At 36.4% G+C, this 17,970-nt stretch overlaps 1 protein-coding gene across 4 annotated transcripts in view; it reads right to left on the bottom strand.

Annotated features, from left to right (window-relative positions):
- LOC127658759 (plakophilin-4-like) overlaps positions 1-17,970 on the bottom strand; it is a 129,715-nt gene that overhangs the window by 50,477 nt on the left and 61,268 nt on the right. For 3 of the 4 annotated variants that reach the window (XM_052148248.1, XM_052148246.1, XM_052148247.1), the window contains exon 2: positions 13,312-13,427. In XM_052148248.1, coding sequence (XP_052004208.1) covers positions 13,312-13,427 — 116 coding nt within the window. Of the gene's footprint in view, positions 1-10,670; positions 10,821-13,311; positions 13,428-17,970 lie in introns of those variants that run through there. The other variant, XM_052148249.1, reaches the window with a different exon arrangement.

The following is a 17,970-nucleotide window of genomic DNA, read 5'->3' as shown; positions in this document are numbered from 1 at the left end:
CTCATGTATATATGTGATAGATAAGATTTATGTTTAGAATAGTAATAAAGTTTATCTGTGTTCAAAGACGACTTGACTGTGGTATATTTTGATAAATAATCTCATCCCTGTTTCTGAAAGATTTCGCTTCAACGCTGTACTTAAATACATGAGATATTATTTTCAATAAGCCATGAGAATAATATCACTCCAATAAGAAAATTAATCATAATTCACTTATTAAAGCTAATTCCTTACAGTTTATTAAACAGTAGAAATTGAGAGCTGATAGAATTAGACGTTGTATTATTTTTTCAATGGTGGAGAATCTATTAAGAAAAATAATCTAGTTGTTTGTCATTTATCTAATTTATAATGGTTGTCAAATGCGACTAATTCCGTTATACGTTTCCTTACCTAATAAGGACAGTTTAATTTAGTTCATAGCTCACATATTTCGAGACAAAATTCCCTCCTAAATTCAGCATGCGTGCAAATTACCCTACATATTAGGGTGGTAAAATGCGTGCAAAATACCCATTTTAACTGATTGAGTCCACATCTGTAATTACCCTACAGAGGATTGCAAGGCATGTAATGCTTTACTGGAGCACTTATTGAAGTAATGAGGTAGTGTGTTTGTGTGTATTGTAAGTGTGTATTTGTGTTTGAGTAATTGAAAGAGAGAAACTCAGAAACTAAGAGAGAATGAGTGTGAGATTACCATTAATTGTTGCCGATTTAGTCAGAAGTGAAATTGCTACAAAATTGGCAAGTATAAGCACTTCACAGCAGCGGCGAGTGTTGCCATTTTTGTATATAGATTGTCGTTGTAAACCTTAAAAACTGTTTTCAACCCCACTGAGATGAAGGTGTGCTCTGACAAGACGGCTCTGTTTTTCACTAGCGAGTAAGAGTGTACGTAATGCGTATATGTGTATGTGTGTCAACGTGTGTGTGAGATAGCGCACAATTTCGAAAGCCACCGGGCAACAAACGCTGATGGAAGAATATATACAGACATATATAAATAGAGTATATACTGTATATGCACACACAACGGGGCTAATCTAGATGAGTCAAAACCACTTTTTGTATAAACTGATCAACAACATAAACCTGAAAATCCTGCTGAAACACATAGTGCAATCACTAATAGAATGGATTTGAACCAACCAGTAGCTATCATAAAACATTAGTTTAAATAGCAGCCATAGCATTTATTAAAGTGTCCCTCAAGGGTTAGTGCTCGGCCCTCTTCTCTTCTTGATATACATAACTTCACTGGAACCAACAGTGAAGGCACAAGGCTTCTCCTATCTCTGCTATGCAGATTATACACATCTGTGTTAAAGACAAAAATCCTTGTCATCCCAGTCCACTCATCAGCTGACCACAACATCACTGTAAAGCTGAATAGCTGTACACTGTACAACACCAACCAGGACAGGCAGGAAGTATTGTTTGATAACCAGGTAAACTTCTCTACCCACATCTCAAAGATTCCTTGGTCATGAAGATTTCATGCCTGTATATAGAGCCAGAACAATGACTACAGGATTTCAATGTGAAATTTGTTAATTTGAACTCTTTGAAAGATTTGAAAGATTTTTGTGAGAACTTAAAGGGTAACTAAACCCCTGCTCAGAGTCTGACTCCACCCACTAGCAATATTTGAAAAATGCTTGAAAAGTGGGCAGACCCCAGCGGGGTTAGAGGGGACGAACCGAGGGCGGGTTATGTATATCAAGAAGAGAAGAGGGCCGAGCACTAACCCTTGAGGGACACTTTAATAAATGCTATGGCTGCTATTTAAACTAATGTTTTATGATAGCTACTGGTTGGTTCAAATCCATTCTATTAGTGATTGCACTATGTGTTTCAGCAGGATTTTCAGGTTTATGTTGTTGATCAGTTTATACAAAAAGTGGTTTTGACTCATCTAGATTAGCCCCGTTGTGTGTGCATATACAGTATATACTCTATTTATATATGTCTGTATATATTCTTCCATGTGATTAGAGCAGTCACAATTACAAAATGTAGGATGAAAATTAATTGCCATACACATAAATTTGACTACAGTGAAAGCCTAATGCACATGTACACCTTAAGATGAGGCCATTTATTCTTATGTAGCTTCATAAATGCCCTACCTATAATATCTGTTTAACTTCAAAATAAATTCATGAAATTGGCCTATGATTTCCTTTAAGGCTTTGAGAATATTGCATAGGGGAAGGATGGTATCAATAATCATTTAAATATTTTAAATCTTAAAATATTTAGGTTACAAATATCTAAAATATTTATCTTTGTGGTACATTTTAGTCTTAGTTCAACTACGCACACTGTTGTGTTTGGAAATCACCAAAAATTTTGTAATATAATATAATAATATTATTTTTAATAATACGTGTTGGTGATCGTGCACAGTATGCATGATGCAAATGACATCATCAGCACAGTCAGATTTGATTGTCCACGCACGGCAAAGAGTTTGTCACCACGTGTTTAGTCCTCGTCTGTCGATAGTCCTCGGCACATGCCTGCCGTTGACTGTACTAAAAGAGTTTTGCAAAGCAGTCTTAGTGTGCACACGTCAAACACCCTCATTTTCACTCACAGTTAGAAGACTATACTTTAAAAGGCAAAGTGGTCGAACAGGACCGATTAGATCCGGAATGCACAAAATCAAAGGCAGTCTCCTTGTACCAGCCGAGTCTGTCAGACCAGACATTCATACACATAAACAAATGTTTATGCACCTCTGCCTGCAATACAAATTAGTTACAACTCTGCACACTTTGAAATTCTCAGAGTGTAATGAACTGTAGCAAAGCAAATGGTGGAAATTCCCCTGGTATTTTCAGGAACAGTAACACGTGACTTGATCCAAGACTTGAAAAATATCACAGCCTACTTTAACCTCGTACTGCCTCATTCTATTAACACAAGCAGAAGAAATTCATCACCTGTGTTTTAAGTGTGTCTCATCCCACAAGCATGTGAACTCCACCCTGCAGGAGAACATACTTCAGGCTCATCAACATGTGGATGGTAGCTCATTTTGACCACACTTGCTGTTATTTATAAAGACATCAACAGTAAGGAGACCTTGGCAAACATCTTCAACAAAACTATGGCTGAGCTTACTTTATGTTGTGTGTTGTGGAAGCTGGAATGCTGGTCTATGGCTTGAGACAGCTTTGCTGCTGTGCTGGATTGTCCCCGCCCAGTCTCGCAAGCCAGACTGACTTTCAACATAAAGTCTGGTGAAGCTTATTCGGGCCAAAAACACCCACATAGACAAGAAGAGACCATCTTATTGATATGGGTCAGAGACAACACTTTACCTACGAGGTACTTTATGTGATTATGTGCATTATAGGACATGCTGGGACAGGTTCTGTCCATGACAGGGATAGGTTCATCTCAGTGATAAAGCGCACAAACATTATAAGACCCTGTTGTGTCGATTTAACAGAGAATGGAGAACCAGGCTGTGGACCAGGGGGATGCATGCATTTATCAAACCCCATCTGTGCACATTTTCACGGCTCACTCTGGCAGCATTGGTGACTCTAGATGGCCTTGGGGCATTTGCAGGGACTTTTGTTTGCCATTATAGTGTGAATTACAGGCATAGACAGATAAATCTATATGTTTTTGTTTACGGTTCTAGTGCGAATTAGAGGAGTAAATGTAGCAAATTTAATGTGTTTTTCTTTGCCATTCTAGTGTGGATTAGATGCGTAAACAGCTAAATTACTATGTTTTTGTTTGTCGCTCTAATGTGGATGAGAGGCATAAACAAATTTCTTTTAAAATATTTTTGTTTGTCGTTCTAGTGTGGATAAGAGGAGTAAACAAAGCAAAATTAAAACGCTTTTGTTTGTCGTTCTAGTGTGGATGAGAGGAGTAAACAAAGCAAAATTAAAACGCTTTTGTTTGTCGTTCTAGTGTGGATGAGAGGCGTAAACAAAGCAATATTAAAACGTTTTTGTTTGTCGTTCTAGTTTGGATGAGAGGGGTAAACATAGCAATATTAAAACGTTTTTGTTTGTCGTTCTAGTGTGGATGAGAGGCGTAAACATAGCAATATTAAAACGGTTTTGTTTGTAGATCTAGTGTGGATGAGAGGGGTAAACAAAGCAATATTAAAACACTTTTGTTTGTCGTTCTAGTGTGGATGAGAGGGGTAAACAAAGCAATATTAAAACACTTTTGTTTGTCGATCTAGTGTGGATGAGAGGCGTAAACAAAGCAATATTAAAACACTTTTGTTTGTCGATCTAGTGTGGATGAGAGGGGTAAACAAAGCAATATTAAAACACTTTTGTTTGTCGTTCTAGTGTGGATGAGAGGGGTAAACAAAGCAATATTAAAACACTTTTGTTTGTCGTTCTAGTGTGGATGAGAGGGGTAAACAAAGCAATATTAAAACACTTTTGTTTGTCGTTCTAGTGTGGATGAGAGGGGTAAACAAAGCAATATTAAAACACTTTTGTTTGTCGATCTAGTGTGGATGAGAGGGGTAAACAAAGCAATATTAAAACATTTTTGTTTGTCGTTCTTGTGTGGATGAGAGGCATAAACAGCAATATTAAAACGCTTTTGTTTGTCGTTCTAGTGTGGATGAGAGGCGTTAACAAAGCAAAATTAAAACGTTTTTGTTTGTCGTCTAGTGTGGATGAGAGGCGTAAACAAAGCAATATTAAAACGCTTTTGTTTGTCGTTCTAGTGTGGATGAGAGGCGTAAACAAAGCAATATTAAAACACTTTTGTTTGTCGTTCTAGTGTGGATGAGAGGGGTAAACAAAGCAATATTAAAACACTTTTGTTTGTCGATCTAGTGTGGATGAGAGGCGTAAACATAGCAAAATTAAAACGTTTTTGTTTGTTGTTCTAGTGTGGATGAGAGGCGTAAACATAGCAATATTAAAACGCTTTTGTTTGTCGTTCTAGTGTGGATGAGAGGCGTTAACAAAGCAAAATTAAAACGCTTTTGTTTGTGGTTCTAGTGTGGATGAGAGGCGTAAACATAGCAATATTAAAACATTTTTGTTTGTGGTTCTAGTGTGGATGAGAGGGGTAAACAAAGCAATATTAAAACGTTTTGTTTGTCGTTCTAGTGTGGATGAGAGGCGTAAACAAAGCAATATTAAAACGTTTTGTTTGTCGTTCTAGTGTGGATGAGAGGCGTAAACAAAGCAAAATTAGAACGTTTTTGTTTGTGGTTCTAGTGTGGATGAGAGGCGTAAACAAAGCAAAATTAGAACGTTTTTGTTTGTCGTTCTAGTGTGGATGAGAGGCGTAAACAAAGCAAAATTAGAACGTTTTTGTTTGTGGTTCTAGTGTGGATGAGAGGCGTAAACAAAGCAATATTAAAACGTTTTGTTTGTGGTTCTAGTGTGGATGAGAGGGGTAAACAAAGCAATATTAAAACGTTTTGTTTGTCGTTCTAGTGTGGATGAGAGGCGTAAACAAAGCAATATTAAAACGTTTTGTTTGTCGTTCTAGTGTGGAAGAGAGGCGTAAACAAAGCAAAATTAGAACGTTTTTGTTTGTGGTTCTAGTGTGGATGAGAGGCGTAAACATAGCAATATTAAAACACTTTTGTTTGTGGTTCTAGTGTGGATGAGAGGCGTAAACAAAGCAAAATTAAAACGCTTTTGTTTGTCGTTCTAGTGTGGATGAGAGGCGTAAACATAGCAATATTAAAACGCTTTTGTTTGTGGTTCTAGTGTGGATGAGAGGGGTAAACATAGCAATATTAAAATGCTTTTGTTTGTCGTTCTAGTGTGGATGAGAGGCGTAAACATAGCAATATTAAAACGCTTTTGTTTGTCGTTCTAGTGTGGATGAGAGGCGTAAACATAGCAATATTAAAACGCTTTTGTTTTTTCGTTCTTGTGTGGATGAGAGGTGTAAACAGCAAAATTAAAACGCTTTTGCTTGTCGTTCTAGTGTGGATGAGAGGGGTAAACATAGCAATATTAAAACGCTTTTGTTTGTCGTTCTTGTGTGGATGAGAGGGGTAAACATAGCAATATTAAAATGCTTTTGTTTGTCGTTCTAGTGTGGATGAGAGGCGTAAACATAGCAATATTAAAACGCTTTTGTTTGTCGTTCTAGTGTGGATGAGAGGCGTAAACATAGCAATATTAAAACGCTTTTGTTTTTTCGTTCTTGTGTGGATGAGAGGCGTAAACAGCAAAATTAAAACGCTTTTGCTTGTCGTTCTAGTGTGGATGAGAGGGGTAAACATAGCAATATTAAAACGCTTTTGTTTGTCGTTCCTGTGTGGATGAGAGGGGTAAACATAGCAAAATTAAAACGCTTTTGTTTGTCGTTCTAGTGTGGATGAGAGGCGTAAACATAGCAATATTAAAACGCTTTTGTTTGTCGTTCTAGTGTGGATGAGAGGCGTAAACAGCAATATTAAAACGCTTTTGTTTGTCGTTCTTGTGTGGATGAGAGGCGTAAACAGCAATATTAAAACGCCTTTGTTTGTCGTTCTAGTGTGGATGAGAGGGGTAAACAAAGCAATATTAAAACGTTTTTGTTTGTCGTTCTAGTGTGGATGAGAGGCGTAAACATAGCAATATTAAAACGGTTTTGTTTTTCGATCTAGTGTGGATGAGAGGGGTAAACAAAGCAATATTAAAACGCTTTTGTTTGTCGTTCTAGTGTGGATGAGAGGCGTTAACAAAGCAAAATTAAAACGTTTTTGTTTGTCGTTCTAGTGTGGATGAGAGACGTTAACAAAGCAATATTAAAACGCTTTTGTTTGTCGATCTAGTGTGGATGAGAGGCGTAAACATAGCAATATTAAAAACATTTTGTTTGTCGTTCTTGTGTGGATGAGAGGCATAAACAGCAATATTAAAACGCTTTTGTTTGTCGTTCTAGTGTGGATGAGAGGCGTTAACAAAGCAATATTAAAACGCTTTTGTTTGTGGTTCTAGTGTGGATGAGAGGCGTTAACAAAGTAAAATTAAAACGTTTTTGTTTGTCGTTCTAGTGTGGATGAGAGGCGTAAACATAGCAATATTAAAACGCTTTTGTTTGTCGATCTAGTGTGGATGAGAGGGGTAAACAAAGCAATATTAAAACGCTTTTGTTTGTGGTTCTAGTGTGGATGAGAGGCGTAAACATAGCAATATTAAAACGCTTTTGTTTGTCGTTCTAGTGTGGATGAGAGGGGTAAACATAGCAATATTAAAACGCTTTTGTTTGTCGATCTAGTGTGGATGAGAGGGGTAAACAAAGCAATATTAAAACGCTTTTGTTTGTGGTTCTAGTGTGGATGAGAGGCGTAAACATAGCAATATTAAAACGCTTTTGTTTGTCGTTCTAGTGTGGATGAGAGGCGTAAACATAGCAATATTAAAACGCTTTTGTTTGTCGATCTAGTGTGGATGAGAGGGGTAAACAAAGCAATATTAAAACGCTTTTGTTTGTGGTTCTAGTGTGGATGAGAGGCGTAAACATAGCAATATTAAAACGCTTTTGTTTGTCGTTCTAGTGTGGATGAGAGGCGTAAACATAGCAATATTAAAACGCTTTTGTTTGTCGATCTAGTGTGGATGAGAGGGGTAAACAAAGCAAAATTAAACGCTTTTGTTTGTGGTTCTAGTGTGGATGAGAGGTGTAAACAAAGCAAAATTAATGTGTTTTTGTTTGCTGTTCTAGTGTAAATAAGAGATGTAAACATAGTACGTAGTGACATTTATACAGGCATGACATCCGAAACCAGATCTACTGACACAGACAACATTCATGCTCGTAGTTACTGTACATAAACTGTGAGATGACAGTCATGTTGCTTTAAATTGTCTTTTCAGCAGGATAAATAAATCAGGGTTTGGAAAAGTATAATTTAAGAGACAAACTACCACTGACTCATCACCTTTTATCTTTTAAAAGAGAAAATAAATCTAAAAATACTAATGTAAGACCTTAACAATTCAGAGAGGAGCTCTTACCTGCTGCATTTTCAATCAGACACTGAAACACACATTGATCAGTGTAAGAGTACTGAACACAGATAAGACCATGAACATTTAACCTCAGCTCCACACCCTAATGACAAACACCATAAGTGTGTGTGTGTGTGCATTTCTCTATAACAGCAAGAGTTTCAAGTGATTATGGTGGGTTTTTGCTGCTTTGTTAGACACACAGATCTACTGGTATTTGTTAGATTTTGAGGAGTGTCCAAAGTCCACTGATAAGATGATGACCAGACCTGATGAAATCTAGAGTCTAGGGAGAAACTAAGAAAACATAAAACACAATGAATTACATCTACTCTGCTAATAGTAATTGATGTAAAGCATGTGAATGTGCTCTGATGAAAGCCGCATTCATGAAAACACAAGGATTTGTTTGATTATTTTAAAATGAATTTTGTGTAATCAGTTTATAATATTTTTTTTTTTTTTTTTTAAAGAGATTTAACAATTGAAAGACAGACTACACACACAGCAATAAAACAGAAGCACACTAACGTGGCATATATTTGGCCATTTTGACATGATATAGAGTAATTCCATGTCAAATCAAACAAATTCTAAAAACTGTCCTGACTGGAATTGTTTCATTTTGATATTACTTTATCTGAAGAAAGACAAACTTCAATAATGATGAAGGCTAAAATCTGAAATGTCATGTATCAATATTTAATGTGTAATCCATTATCTTGTATAGGGGAATCAAAATGATAATATTCGCCTAGAATTTTGGAGCAGAACCCTCTACAAAATAAGAGAAAATATTGATCCATAACATTTAATATTTTGGTTTTCATCATCATTCGTGTTTAAGTTTCACCACCAAAAAAAGATCAAACACAAAGGTTTGAGCCGGGGACCTCTGCTTGAGTTGACACCGGATGACCTTCTACTGTATAAAAAAAGATATAAGTTAAATATTGTTTTCTTTTTTTTTCTTTTTTTTTCAATGCCAATTATTATACCACATTTGCTAAAATTAACTTTTATTAGTTCTTACCAGATAATATTAGTGGCATTATATCAGCCACTCCACTCTCTGCTCATCAGAATTGGCATCATCCATTGAAAAATCCATATTGGTTAACCACTAATAATAATTATAAAGAACAAACATTCTCCATCACTACCGATTCATGTGCTAAAACATGCTGAAAGTTTAAAAAATATTATTTGAAATAATTCATATCATGCATTTTCCTCCTGAGACCTGCAGCATACATTTTCCATTTCCTTTTTTGATTTGCAACTAGTAGCAACAATTGAACATGGAAAAAAAACAACAACAAAAAACATTTAAAAGCAAATTGATTTCCTCATTTGGGGACAGAGGGGCTAAGTTGGGAAATTGTAAATAATACCAAGCTATAGAAAGGCACATTATTTTTTTTTTATCAAATTGTTTTATATTTCCAGGAGTGTTGGTTATTCATGTATTTAAGACTTTACAAACATTAAAGCTGATATTCTGTAAAGCTGTTTTGGAACAATGTGTATTGAGAAAAGAACAAATAAAAAACTACAAATAAAATTATATGATTTGACTTGACTTGTTACAATTTATTTATTTGTTTTCTACTTGGGGCAGAAATCTCAGTGTTCTCTCTTTGCACAGTCAAATAAACAATGGTGAAGCATTTTGCCAATCAGAATAATGACCAGCATCGTCCAATCACTGCCAACCATGTTAAAATAAAATGATACATTATAAATTCTGAATCTATGTACTGATCATTGTCTCATGCTGTCAAATGTGTTGAGTGATCCAAACATCCTCTGTAGCCTGAAACCGAACTTTTGGTCGAATGTGAGGCGTGAAAGCACTTGACTGCATAGGAAAACTATAAGATTTTCCCTTGCTCCCTATTTAGTGAATGACTTAATGCTGTCTGCTCTGGTCTCAGAACAGTTTGAAAAGCTCCTTATTTTCATCCTAATTCCATATAAAGCCATTGAAAGCAACACTTTTCAGCTCTTGGATGTGATAATGCACAGTAAATATAGGATTTCTAAAGGAAAAATAGAGCTCAAGTACACAATAGTGTACATTGTTTAGCAGTGTGGCATTTTGCGAGTATTTTGACTCAAAAAGGTTTCAATGTAAAAAACATAATGATTTAAAGGGTTAAACTTAATTTAGTTCAGTGTGTCCTGAACTGAGATCAGTCAGTTTAAATTAAATTACACTATGCATAGCTTATACCGAAGACAAAACACACAGTCAGGGTCGCACGAGGTTAGGATGATAAAAATCAGACATACTTATTGGCAAAGAAACAAGACCTCACAATAACTTTTCTGCAAATACCGTTGGGACTAAAAAGGTGGCAGAAATATGAATGTGTAGCAAATTCATCTGAAAGAGTGAAGAGTTGAAAAAGGAGAAAAGAAACATTCAGACATGAGAGTCTGAAACTCTAACTATGTTGTTCCAGAAACACTAATGATGCTTAAGTGTTCATGCACGGACACGGAGCAGATGAGATGTGAGAGAGACTCTGAGGAGAAACTAGAAAAAAGGAAAAGAAAGTAACACTAATCAAAAAGCAAAAGAGTTTAGTATCCTCACTGTGACAGCACTGAATCCGGACACTTTAAAACACAGCAGCATATTTACAGCAGTCCGGTCGGCACTACAGTCACAGAAAAACCTCACAATCAGATCTCCCTCACCTCTCTCCCTCCGTCTCTCTCGACGGGATGGTTTGCAGTGTGAGAGCTCAATTCTCTGTGCAAGCACTCTGTTCTGTTCTCTCCTCTGCTTTCCATACACAGAGGGAGTGATTTAACAAACAGAAAGACAAAACAGAGTGAGACTTTCCATGAGTTTCCTTACAGAGGAAGAGGAAGTGACACGGTTAGGTGCTCTCCAATACGGATTCATTTCCTGTTGACAACAGTCAACAATAGGAGATTTGGCTGCATGACATAAAGGAGAGGAAAAGGAATTGAGAATGAACTCTTCCACCTCTCTCTTACACATTATTAAAGTTTATCATTTTTTGGATGTAAAATTACAGAGTTCAACAAGTAAGCCAAGGATGACCTCATCAGAAGTGTGAGACTGGGGCGCAACGTTCTCTTTGTCTGGTCAAAGGCAGGAGGGGGGAGGATTTGGAAAACCTGCTTGCATTTGGAAAGCTAGTAAAATGACACACTAAATACTTGCATTGTTTTTTGTAATAATTTTTGTGTTTTGACAAAGATTTATTTTAAAAATCACCAATATTTCGTCATGTCATATTTATTCATGTTAGTAAATTTTACTAACAAAAATGGCATACTATTTCATCAATATTTCTTACTGAAACAAAAACATATTTTGCAAAATGACATAAACATGTATCAAGCTGAAACACACTAAACGTGAACAAAGTATTTAAACATTAAAAAGTACGAACGTTTAATTTAAACGTATTAAAAGATGTATCTGTTATGCGTACAGGATTAGGCAGACAAGGAGTTTGGATCTACGTGCGGTTTATTGAAGACAAAGTGAAAACAAACATGACTGGAACAAAGGAAATAACCACGATGGGTAAAATGAAACTAAAAACACGAAAACATCTAGGGAACACGAACTGGTTGAACACGGCTGGAAAGAACACGGGCAACATCAGCGACATCAAAACAGTAGAAACAACGAACGACAAGGTAATGGAGGAACAGGCAGGGTTTAAATACACAGACACATGAGGATACAAACGAGAATCAGGTGCACACAATGACAGAATGGAACATGGTAACGGTGACACGGAAAACACGGGGCAGACAACCAGGGATCGTAACAGTATCAACATAAACAATATGAGAAACTGTCCTGAAAACCTGAGCTCCAGATATTACAGCACTGAATATACTGTAACTACTAAAGTATTTGATCATTTTTTGACGTTATTTGTGAATTCTTCATGCTTTATATTGTGTAACATGTAGTTTAAACTCGACTAGTCAACTAGTCTAAAAAGTACGAAACGTCAGAAAACAGCCTAAAAACATTGTGTGAACATTGAACATTAAATATAGAATATGACACGCATTCACTGAATCGATGTTAGTGAATATTTAACAGGCATATTTATTGAAAATAGTTGAGTGAATAGTGCAGAACCGTTTAGTTGACTAGTCAACTAGTCTTGCACACGTGTGCATACATTTAACACTTTAGATTAGTTTAACAACCGATAGTGGATTTTACTAATACTGATAACTAAGGTGGGGGAAAAGACTGATAACTGAATAATCGGCTGATAAATTTTAAATCGATAATGGATTGTTAAAAAAAACTTTGTCTTTTCTTACCATGAAAGCCACAGACATACAGGCTACAAACTACAGATGCAGTTTTAGTTTTCAAACAAAATCATAATAATAACCAGTAGGCATGTGACAGTATGCAGTTAAAGGGTATATCACAGTAATAAACATACACAATATTGTTATCTTGGACACTTCAAAATACAGTAAATAATTCTTAAATTTCCTTTTGTGTAAAAAATATGGCAGAAAAGTGACAGCGAAACACAGGAGCACCTCTAACATGTCCGCTCATCCAAGGGAACAATCATTGTGTGCAATACAGCGAGTTAAATGTAAGTTGTGACAGTTCTGCTCATTTTTCCAAACAGTTTTTGAAAACTGAGAGACTACACTTTAAAAGACTACTAGCAAAGTGACAACTAAAACGACAAAAAAAGTGAACACTTGTTGCCATTTGCAGATAATATGTAGCTTGCTTTCTAGTGGCCTGAGATTCGTTCGCTAAAACTCTGCTATTTACACAGTAGCGTTTGCATCTCGTATTTGGAAGTTGGAATCAGATAATACTATGTCCTATAAATAATAACGGCGGTTTTTGTAATGGAATTCAATACAGTGATAATACCGTATACAGTGGTAGAAGCTTCAGCAATTATTGTGACGTGAAAATGTGATACTTCACATATCATAACCAGAAAATATGAAAATGTGGTGCATATCTTAGGACTTTTAAACATAAACAAGCCTGAAATACACTGGGGACTCACAATGAGGTTTAATGAGGAATAAGTTAATTATTATTTACAAGATATGAAGTTGGATGTACAATGTATGTTTTGCATTGCCTTTTCCTTTGCATGCTCTCGCTACAACTTAGAACACAGACTGCAGGTAATGCTGTAGCAGTGGTCAGGCTGATGGAGTCCGCTGTGACCACTTTCCCCAGCTGATGGTCATTTACACACTACATTCAAAATCACACAGGCAGACAGCAGAGAAATAAACACATTGAAATTAGACAAATACAGGCCTGTGCCGTGAGGTGAGATGCTACCTGTTCTTTGACAGAGGCCAGGATGTTGGTGGTGGTGCTGTCGGACTGCATGCTGTGAAGCGTGCTCACTGCAGCTTCCTGCACGTCCGTACTTGGCTTCTGAGCAGGCATTCCTCCTGTAAACACACAGCACACACCCCATTACTCACAAACACACAGACGCATATGGAAACTAGAGTTGAATATCTGTCACACAAAAACTCTTCTTCTCCTGCACAGCAATAATCTGTAAGCTCCACCAAATTAATTTAAGCATCTGTGCAAGAATGCACATTTGAATGCATTTTATTTTGAACGAAGTTTGTGCACAATTTCTTCTCCGTCGCCCTCTCCATATATGGCGTCAGCCGTGCGTATGTAAACATTTACATTAATTCATTTGGCAGACGCTTTTATCCAAAGCGACTTACAAAAGAGGAAAACAATAGTCAGAATAGTATTCAAAACATATAAAAGTGCAATTTTATTAATTTATTTTTATTTGTTTGTTAGTGACTATTTAAAACAAAGACGTTCTTGTGTCCCCGCCAGATTTAAATGGGTAAAGAGGAACATTTTCAGTAAATTAACACTTATATTTCGATCTGGTCCGGTTTTTCCTGGCTCAAAATGAGGCAGAGGTGGTACCATACTGATCCAAAAAATGATGTTAAAAACACATAAACATTGGCATTGTGTTAATACACTCCTAATGACCTGGCAACTGAATAATAGTGTTCATTTTGTCAGCTGTTTTTTAATTTAGTCTTAGGTGTCAAATGTCCTATTTAGTTTTTATCATATTTAATCAACCTTATCCTATTTTTTAACTAGTTTTAGTTGACAATGTCTGGGCATTTTAATGTAGTTTTAGTCAATGAAAACTGTTGACATTTAGTCATATTGATATTTTAGTCACTGAACACTGTAAACATTTTAGCCATAAGAGTATTATTGATAAGCATTTGTCAATCTAGTCTATCCAAAACCAATATATATATATATATATATTATTGATGTTGTCAATTTAGTGTTATTTTTCACATAAGATTGATCTTACCATGATGATCTCATCAATGATGCAACATGTTGCGAGCTGCAGACAGCGGGGGTGAGAGACGAGCGTCTCTGTGTTACAGTGTGCGTCAGCCGGCGGAACTTTATATCTCTCTGGTCTCGACTCCCGCTCAGATTGGGTCTCCTCTGCGACTGGTTGAACATTCATGACAGTTTTGGTGTTTGTGCTTATTTACATGTCACGTTACCATATTATATGAACTTTAATTAAGGATAAAATAAAGATATATTGCCAAGCTGTGATCTGTGCTATCAGACACAACGCTCCACCAAATAGTGTTTTCCATGAAGATACCCGCCAGAGTTTTGCAGACAGCCAGAGGCAGCACTAAATTAGATGGAGGTGGCCGCCTAGTAATTCTCTATGCAGGAAAAGCCTGCTAAAGGGTTTGTATTTGTAGTATACTTTTTGTGTTTGTTCTATTTTGGATATTTCAAAAAGTAAGCAATTACAGTTTTATATATTTTTGTAACACAGAACTCACACATAAAAATAAAATAACAATGCTGGCCCAGTGAAAAAAAGGTTTTATTTTTATTTTATTTATCTCAATATGAGTGTAAAGTGTAACTTTTCATTATTCAGGAAAAAAGTGAAAACTGAAAGAATGCATGCAGGGTTCGTTGTGTTTTTTAATTACAATGTGTTTTCTGTTATTCATCAGAGAAAGAGAGAGTGAGAGTGAGAGAGAGAGAATGAAACTAAATGCAATGTTTTTTAAAGCAGTTTTACAATAAATAATTAAACACGATTTTTCATTCATTTTTTCAATCAGATTATGGGTGATTGTATTTTGCATTAAAAAGAAGCCAATATTTAGGACATTTTACTACATTTTATCCACATTACCACAACGTGTCCAGGTGTTTTATTTTTACTATTCCCATAGTTTTCAATAAAGATTCTCATTACAATTGCTAATTTTTTAACTGTAATACAGCCATAGAATAATTATTTTTTTAAATTAAAATCAGTGAAAATAAAAATGCCAAAGGTGTACAACTGTGAATAATTTACTAAGTAAAAAATACATGCTGTGGTATTTAAAATATCATAATGATTATCTTATTCACATTGCAGTAATGAGAATTGGGGTCAAATGTGTGTACTGTCATGAAAATAATGTGAACATTTTTAATAGCCCTAAAAATAGTTATTTTCTTATTTTCTATATGCAAAATATAATTTCGAACTTGTTTCTTTTAGTTTTGGAGTAAAAATATGACTTTCGTAAGAATCACTACCTTTTATAGGAGTTCTTCTAGTTTCAAAGGGGGGCAGGACCACAACAAATTGAGAACCAATGACTTAACGGTGTGTAACGTCTGTGCCACTAGTGGCTAAACAAAACTGCACAAATAATTATTTTCCTAACACATTTCCCAAACACTCCCACTGTCTTCATTGTTCGGTTTGACAGAAAGAACCCGTCCTGTGTGAGCAGCTCTCATTCTGTGGCTGTGCTGCTTGTGAGGTTGCTTGTGGCGTGCTGACTGCTCCCTGTAGAGCATCAGCAGCTTGTAAAGATATGTAGTTACATGTACTTCAAGCTTGAATTGCTCAGATGTAGGAAAACACACACTTATATTATGGAATTTACTTACTGGCCAGAAGGCATAATTAATTGCACATTTTTTAACACTTTAATTTTTTATGTAATTATCACACTTAACGTGTTATATCGACAGCCCTATTTTATGTAAATGCTTTAAGAAAAATACTTTCTGAAATACTTGCCTGCAATTAACCTGGAATGTTTCCTGTTACATAATTCACATTTCAAGTGTCTAGGGCAGATTGTACAAGTGTTTAGGAATATAAATAAGCCCAACATATGATGCGGTTTAAAGCAAAAATGAGGAATAAACTCAAGTGAGTAATACTGAAGAATGTGTGTGTGAGTGTAATGTGAGTGGAAGTATTTTGGGCAGTTATCAATCTCAGCTTTGACATGTTCAACTCAAGGCTCCAGACACAAGAGAACACTGCAGAACACACACACACGCACACACACGCACACACACTACTCCATCCCTGACTTAAAATCCACATACTATGCACAGAATACGATAAATACAATATACTGCATGAACAGAATGAGAAGCAGGGCACCAGACTGCCGATACATCTACATTTGTTTTATAGGTCGCACTGCTGGTGCAACTACAGAGTCGGCTAACTCTCTCTCTCTCTCTCTTTCCATTCATGTGCTGCTGTTTTCTTTTAAGCAATATCAAACAGCAAACTTGTCAAAAGCAGAACAAAACACTGCCCGGATCAATGGACAGAGCAGACTAAAAATGTAGTATAAACTAGTGTAAACTAGTTTAACACCACATTAAACAGTCCGAGTGAGGGAATATCATTCATATCGTTATATAATTTTTCATTTATAAATGTTTCTATTTTGTATTTATAGTTTTTAAACGTGTTTAGGGTACTGTTTTCCATTACAAAAATGCTCTACATAATGTATTACTGAATGATAATAGAGATGATTTAGCAGAGACGGGCCACTTCTATTCAAAGGGGCATTCAGTAGTTCTCTAGCTAGCATAGTGCACACTGTACTGCCATCTATTGATGTGGATCAGCATGATCGTCTTTGCTGCCCCCGTATCTGTAAAATGTCAGAGCTTGAGGAATTTAAGTCATTTATTACTACCTAAAAACAGATATCAGAATTCAAGCGAACAGACTTCTAAAGTTAAATTCAGATTATTATTGTCCCTCATATCAACAATATTTGGGGACTGTCTACGTTTCACGTTATTTCAAAATTGGAGAACTGCTTAGTGTAAAATAAACCTCAGTTATTTAGCGATACAGAATGTCATGGTAAAGGAAAGATTATAAATGTTTTTGATTATCAAATTTAGCATGTCCATGAATACTGTATTTGAAGAATTTGTTTTGATTCCAAGTAAACCAACATCATGGTTTAATCAAAATCCACAACAATCGCTGTGCCAAGATACTAAACGAATGAAGACGTGTGCCATTTCATAGAGGTGAAGGTAGATGAGCCCCCATACAAAGCTGTGATAATGAAGAAAATAAAATTACACGTTGCTTTCTGGTTGGGTTTGTAAACACAGCTGAAAACTGTCCATTACTAATACACGTTGACTACACACGTACATTTAAAATGTTTGAGGAAAACATGTATGAGTTTTCTGTAAATTCCACTGATCCTATCCAAGGGGCACCACACTACAGCATTTTTTAATTATCTTAATTATCCACCTTGAAGGTGTATGTAGCCGCTATCGCGGTCCACCACGACACAGCAGACGGCAAGTCTTTGGGTAAGCACGACTTAATTATCAGGTTCCTAAGTGGCGCCCGGAGGTTAAATCCCTCCCGGCCAAGCCTGTTCCCCTGCTGGGTCTCTCAGTGGTCCTCTCGAGCCTTCAGAGACCTCCCTTCGAGCGCTAGAATCAGTCGGACTCAGGGCCCTCTCCCTGAAGACGGCCCTCCTGATCGTGCTCGCCTCCATCAAGAGGGTCGGGGACCTGCAAGCGTTCTCTGTCAGCGACACCTGCCTGGAGTTTGGTCCGGCAGACACTCATGTGATCCTAAGACCGCGACAAGGCTACGTA

Source organism: Xyrauchen texanus, chromosome 18, assembly GCF_025860055.1.
Source record: "Xyrauchen texanus isolate HMW12.3.18 chromosome 18, RBS_HiC_50CHRs, whole genome shotgun sequence".
NCBI lineage: Eukaryota > Metazoa > Chordata > Actinopteri > Cypriniformes > Catostomidae > Xyrauchen > Xyrauchen texanus.
Note: the sequence above shows the minus strand (reverse complement) of the source record. Positions and strands in the feature narration are given on the sequence as shown.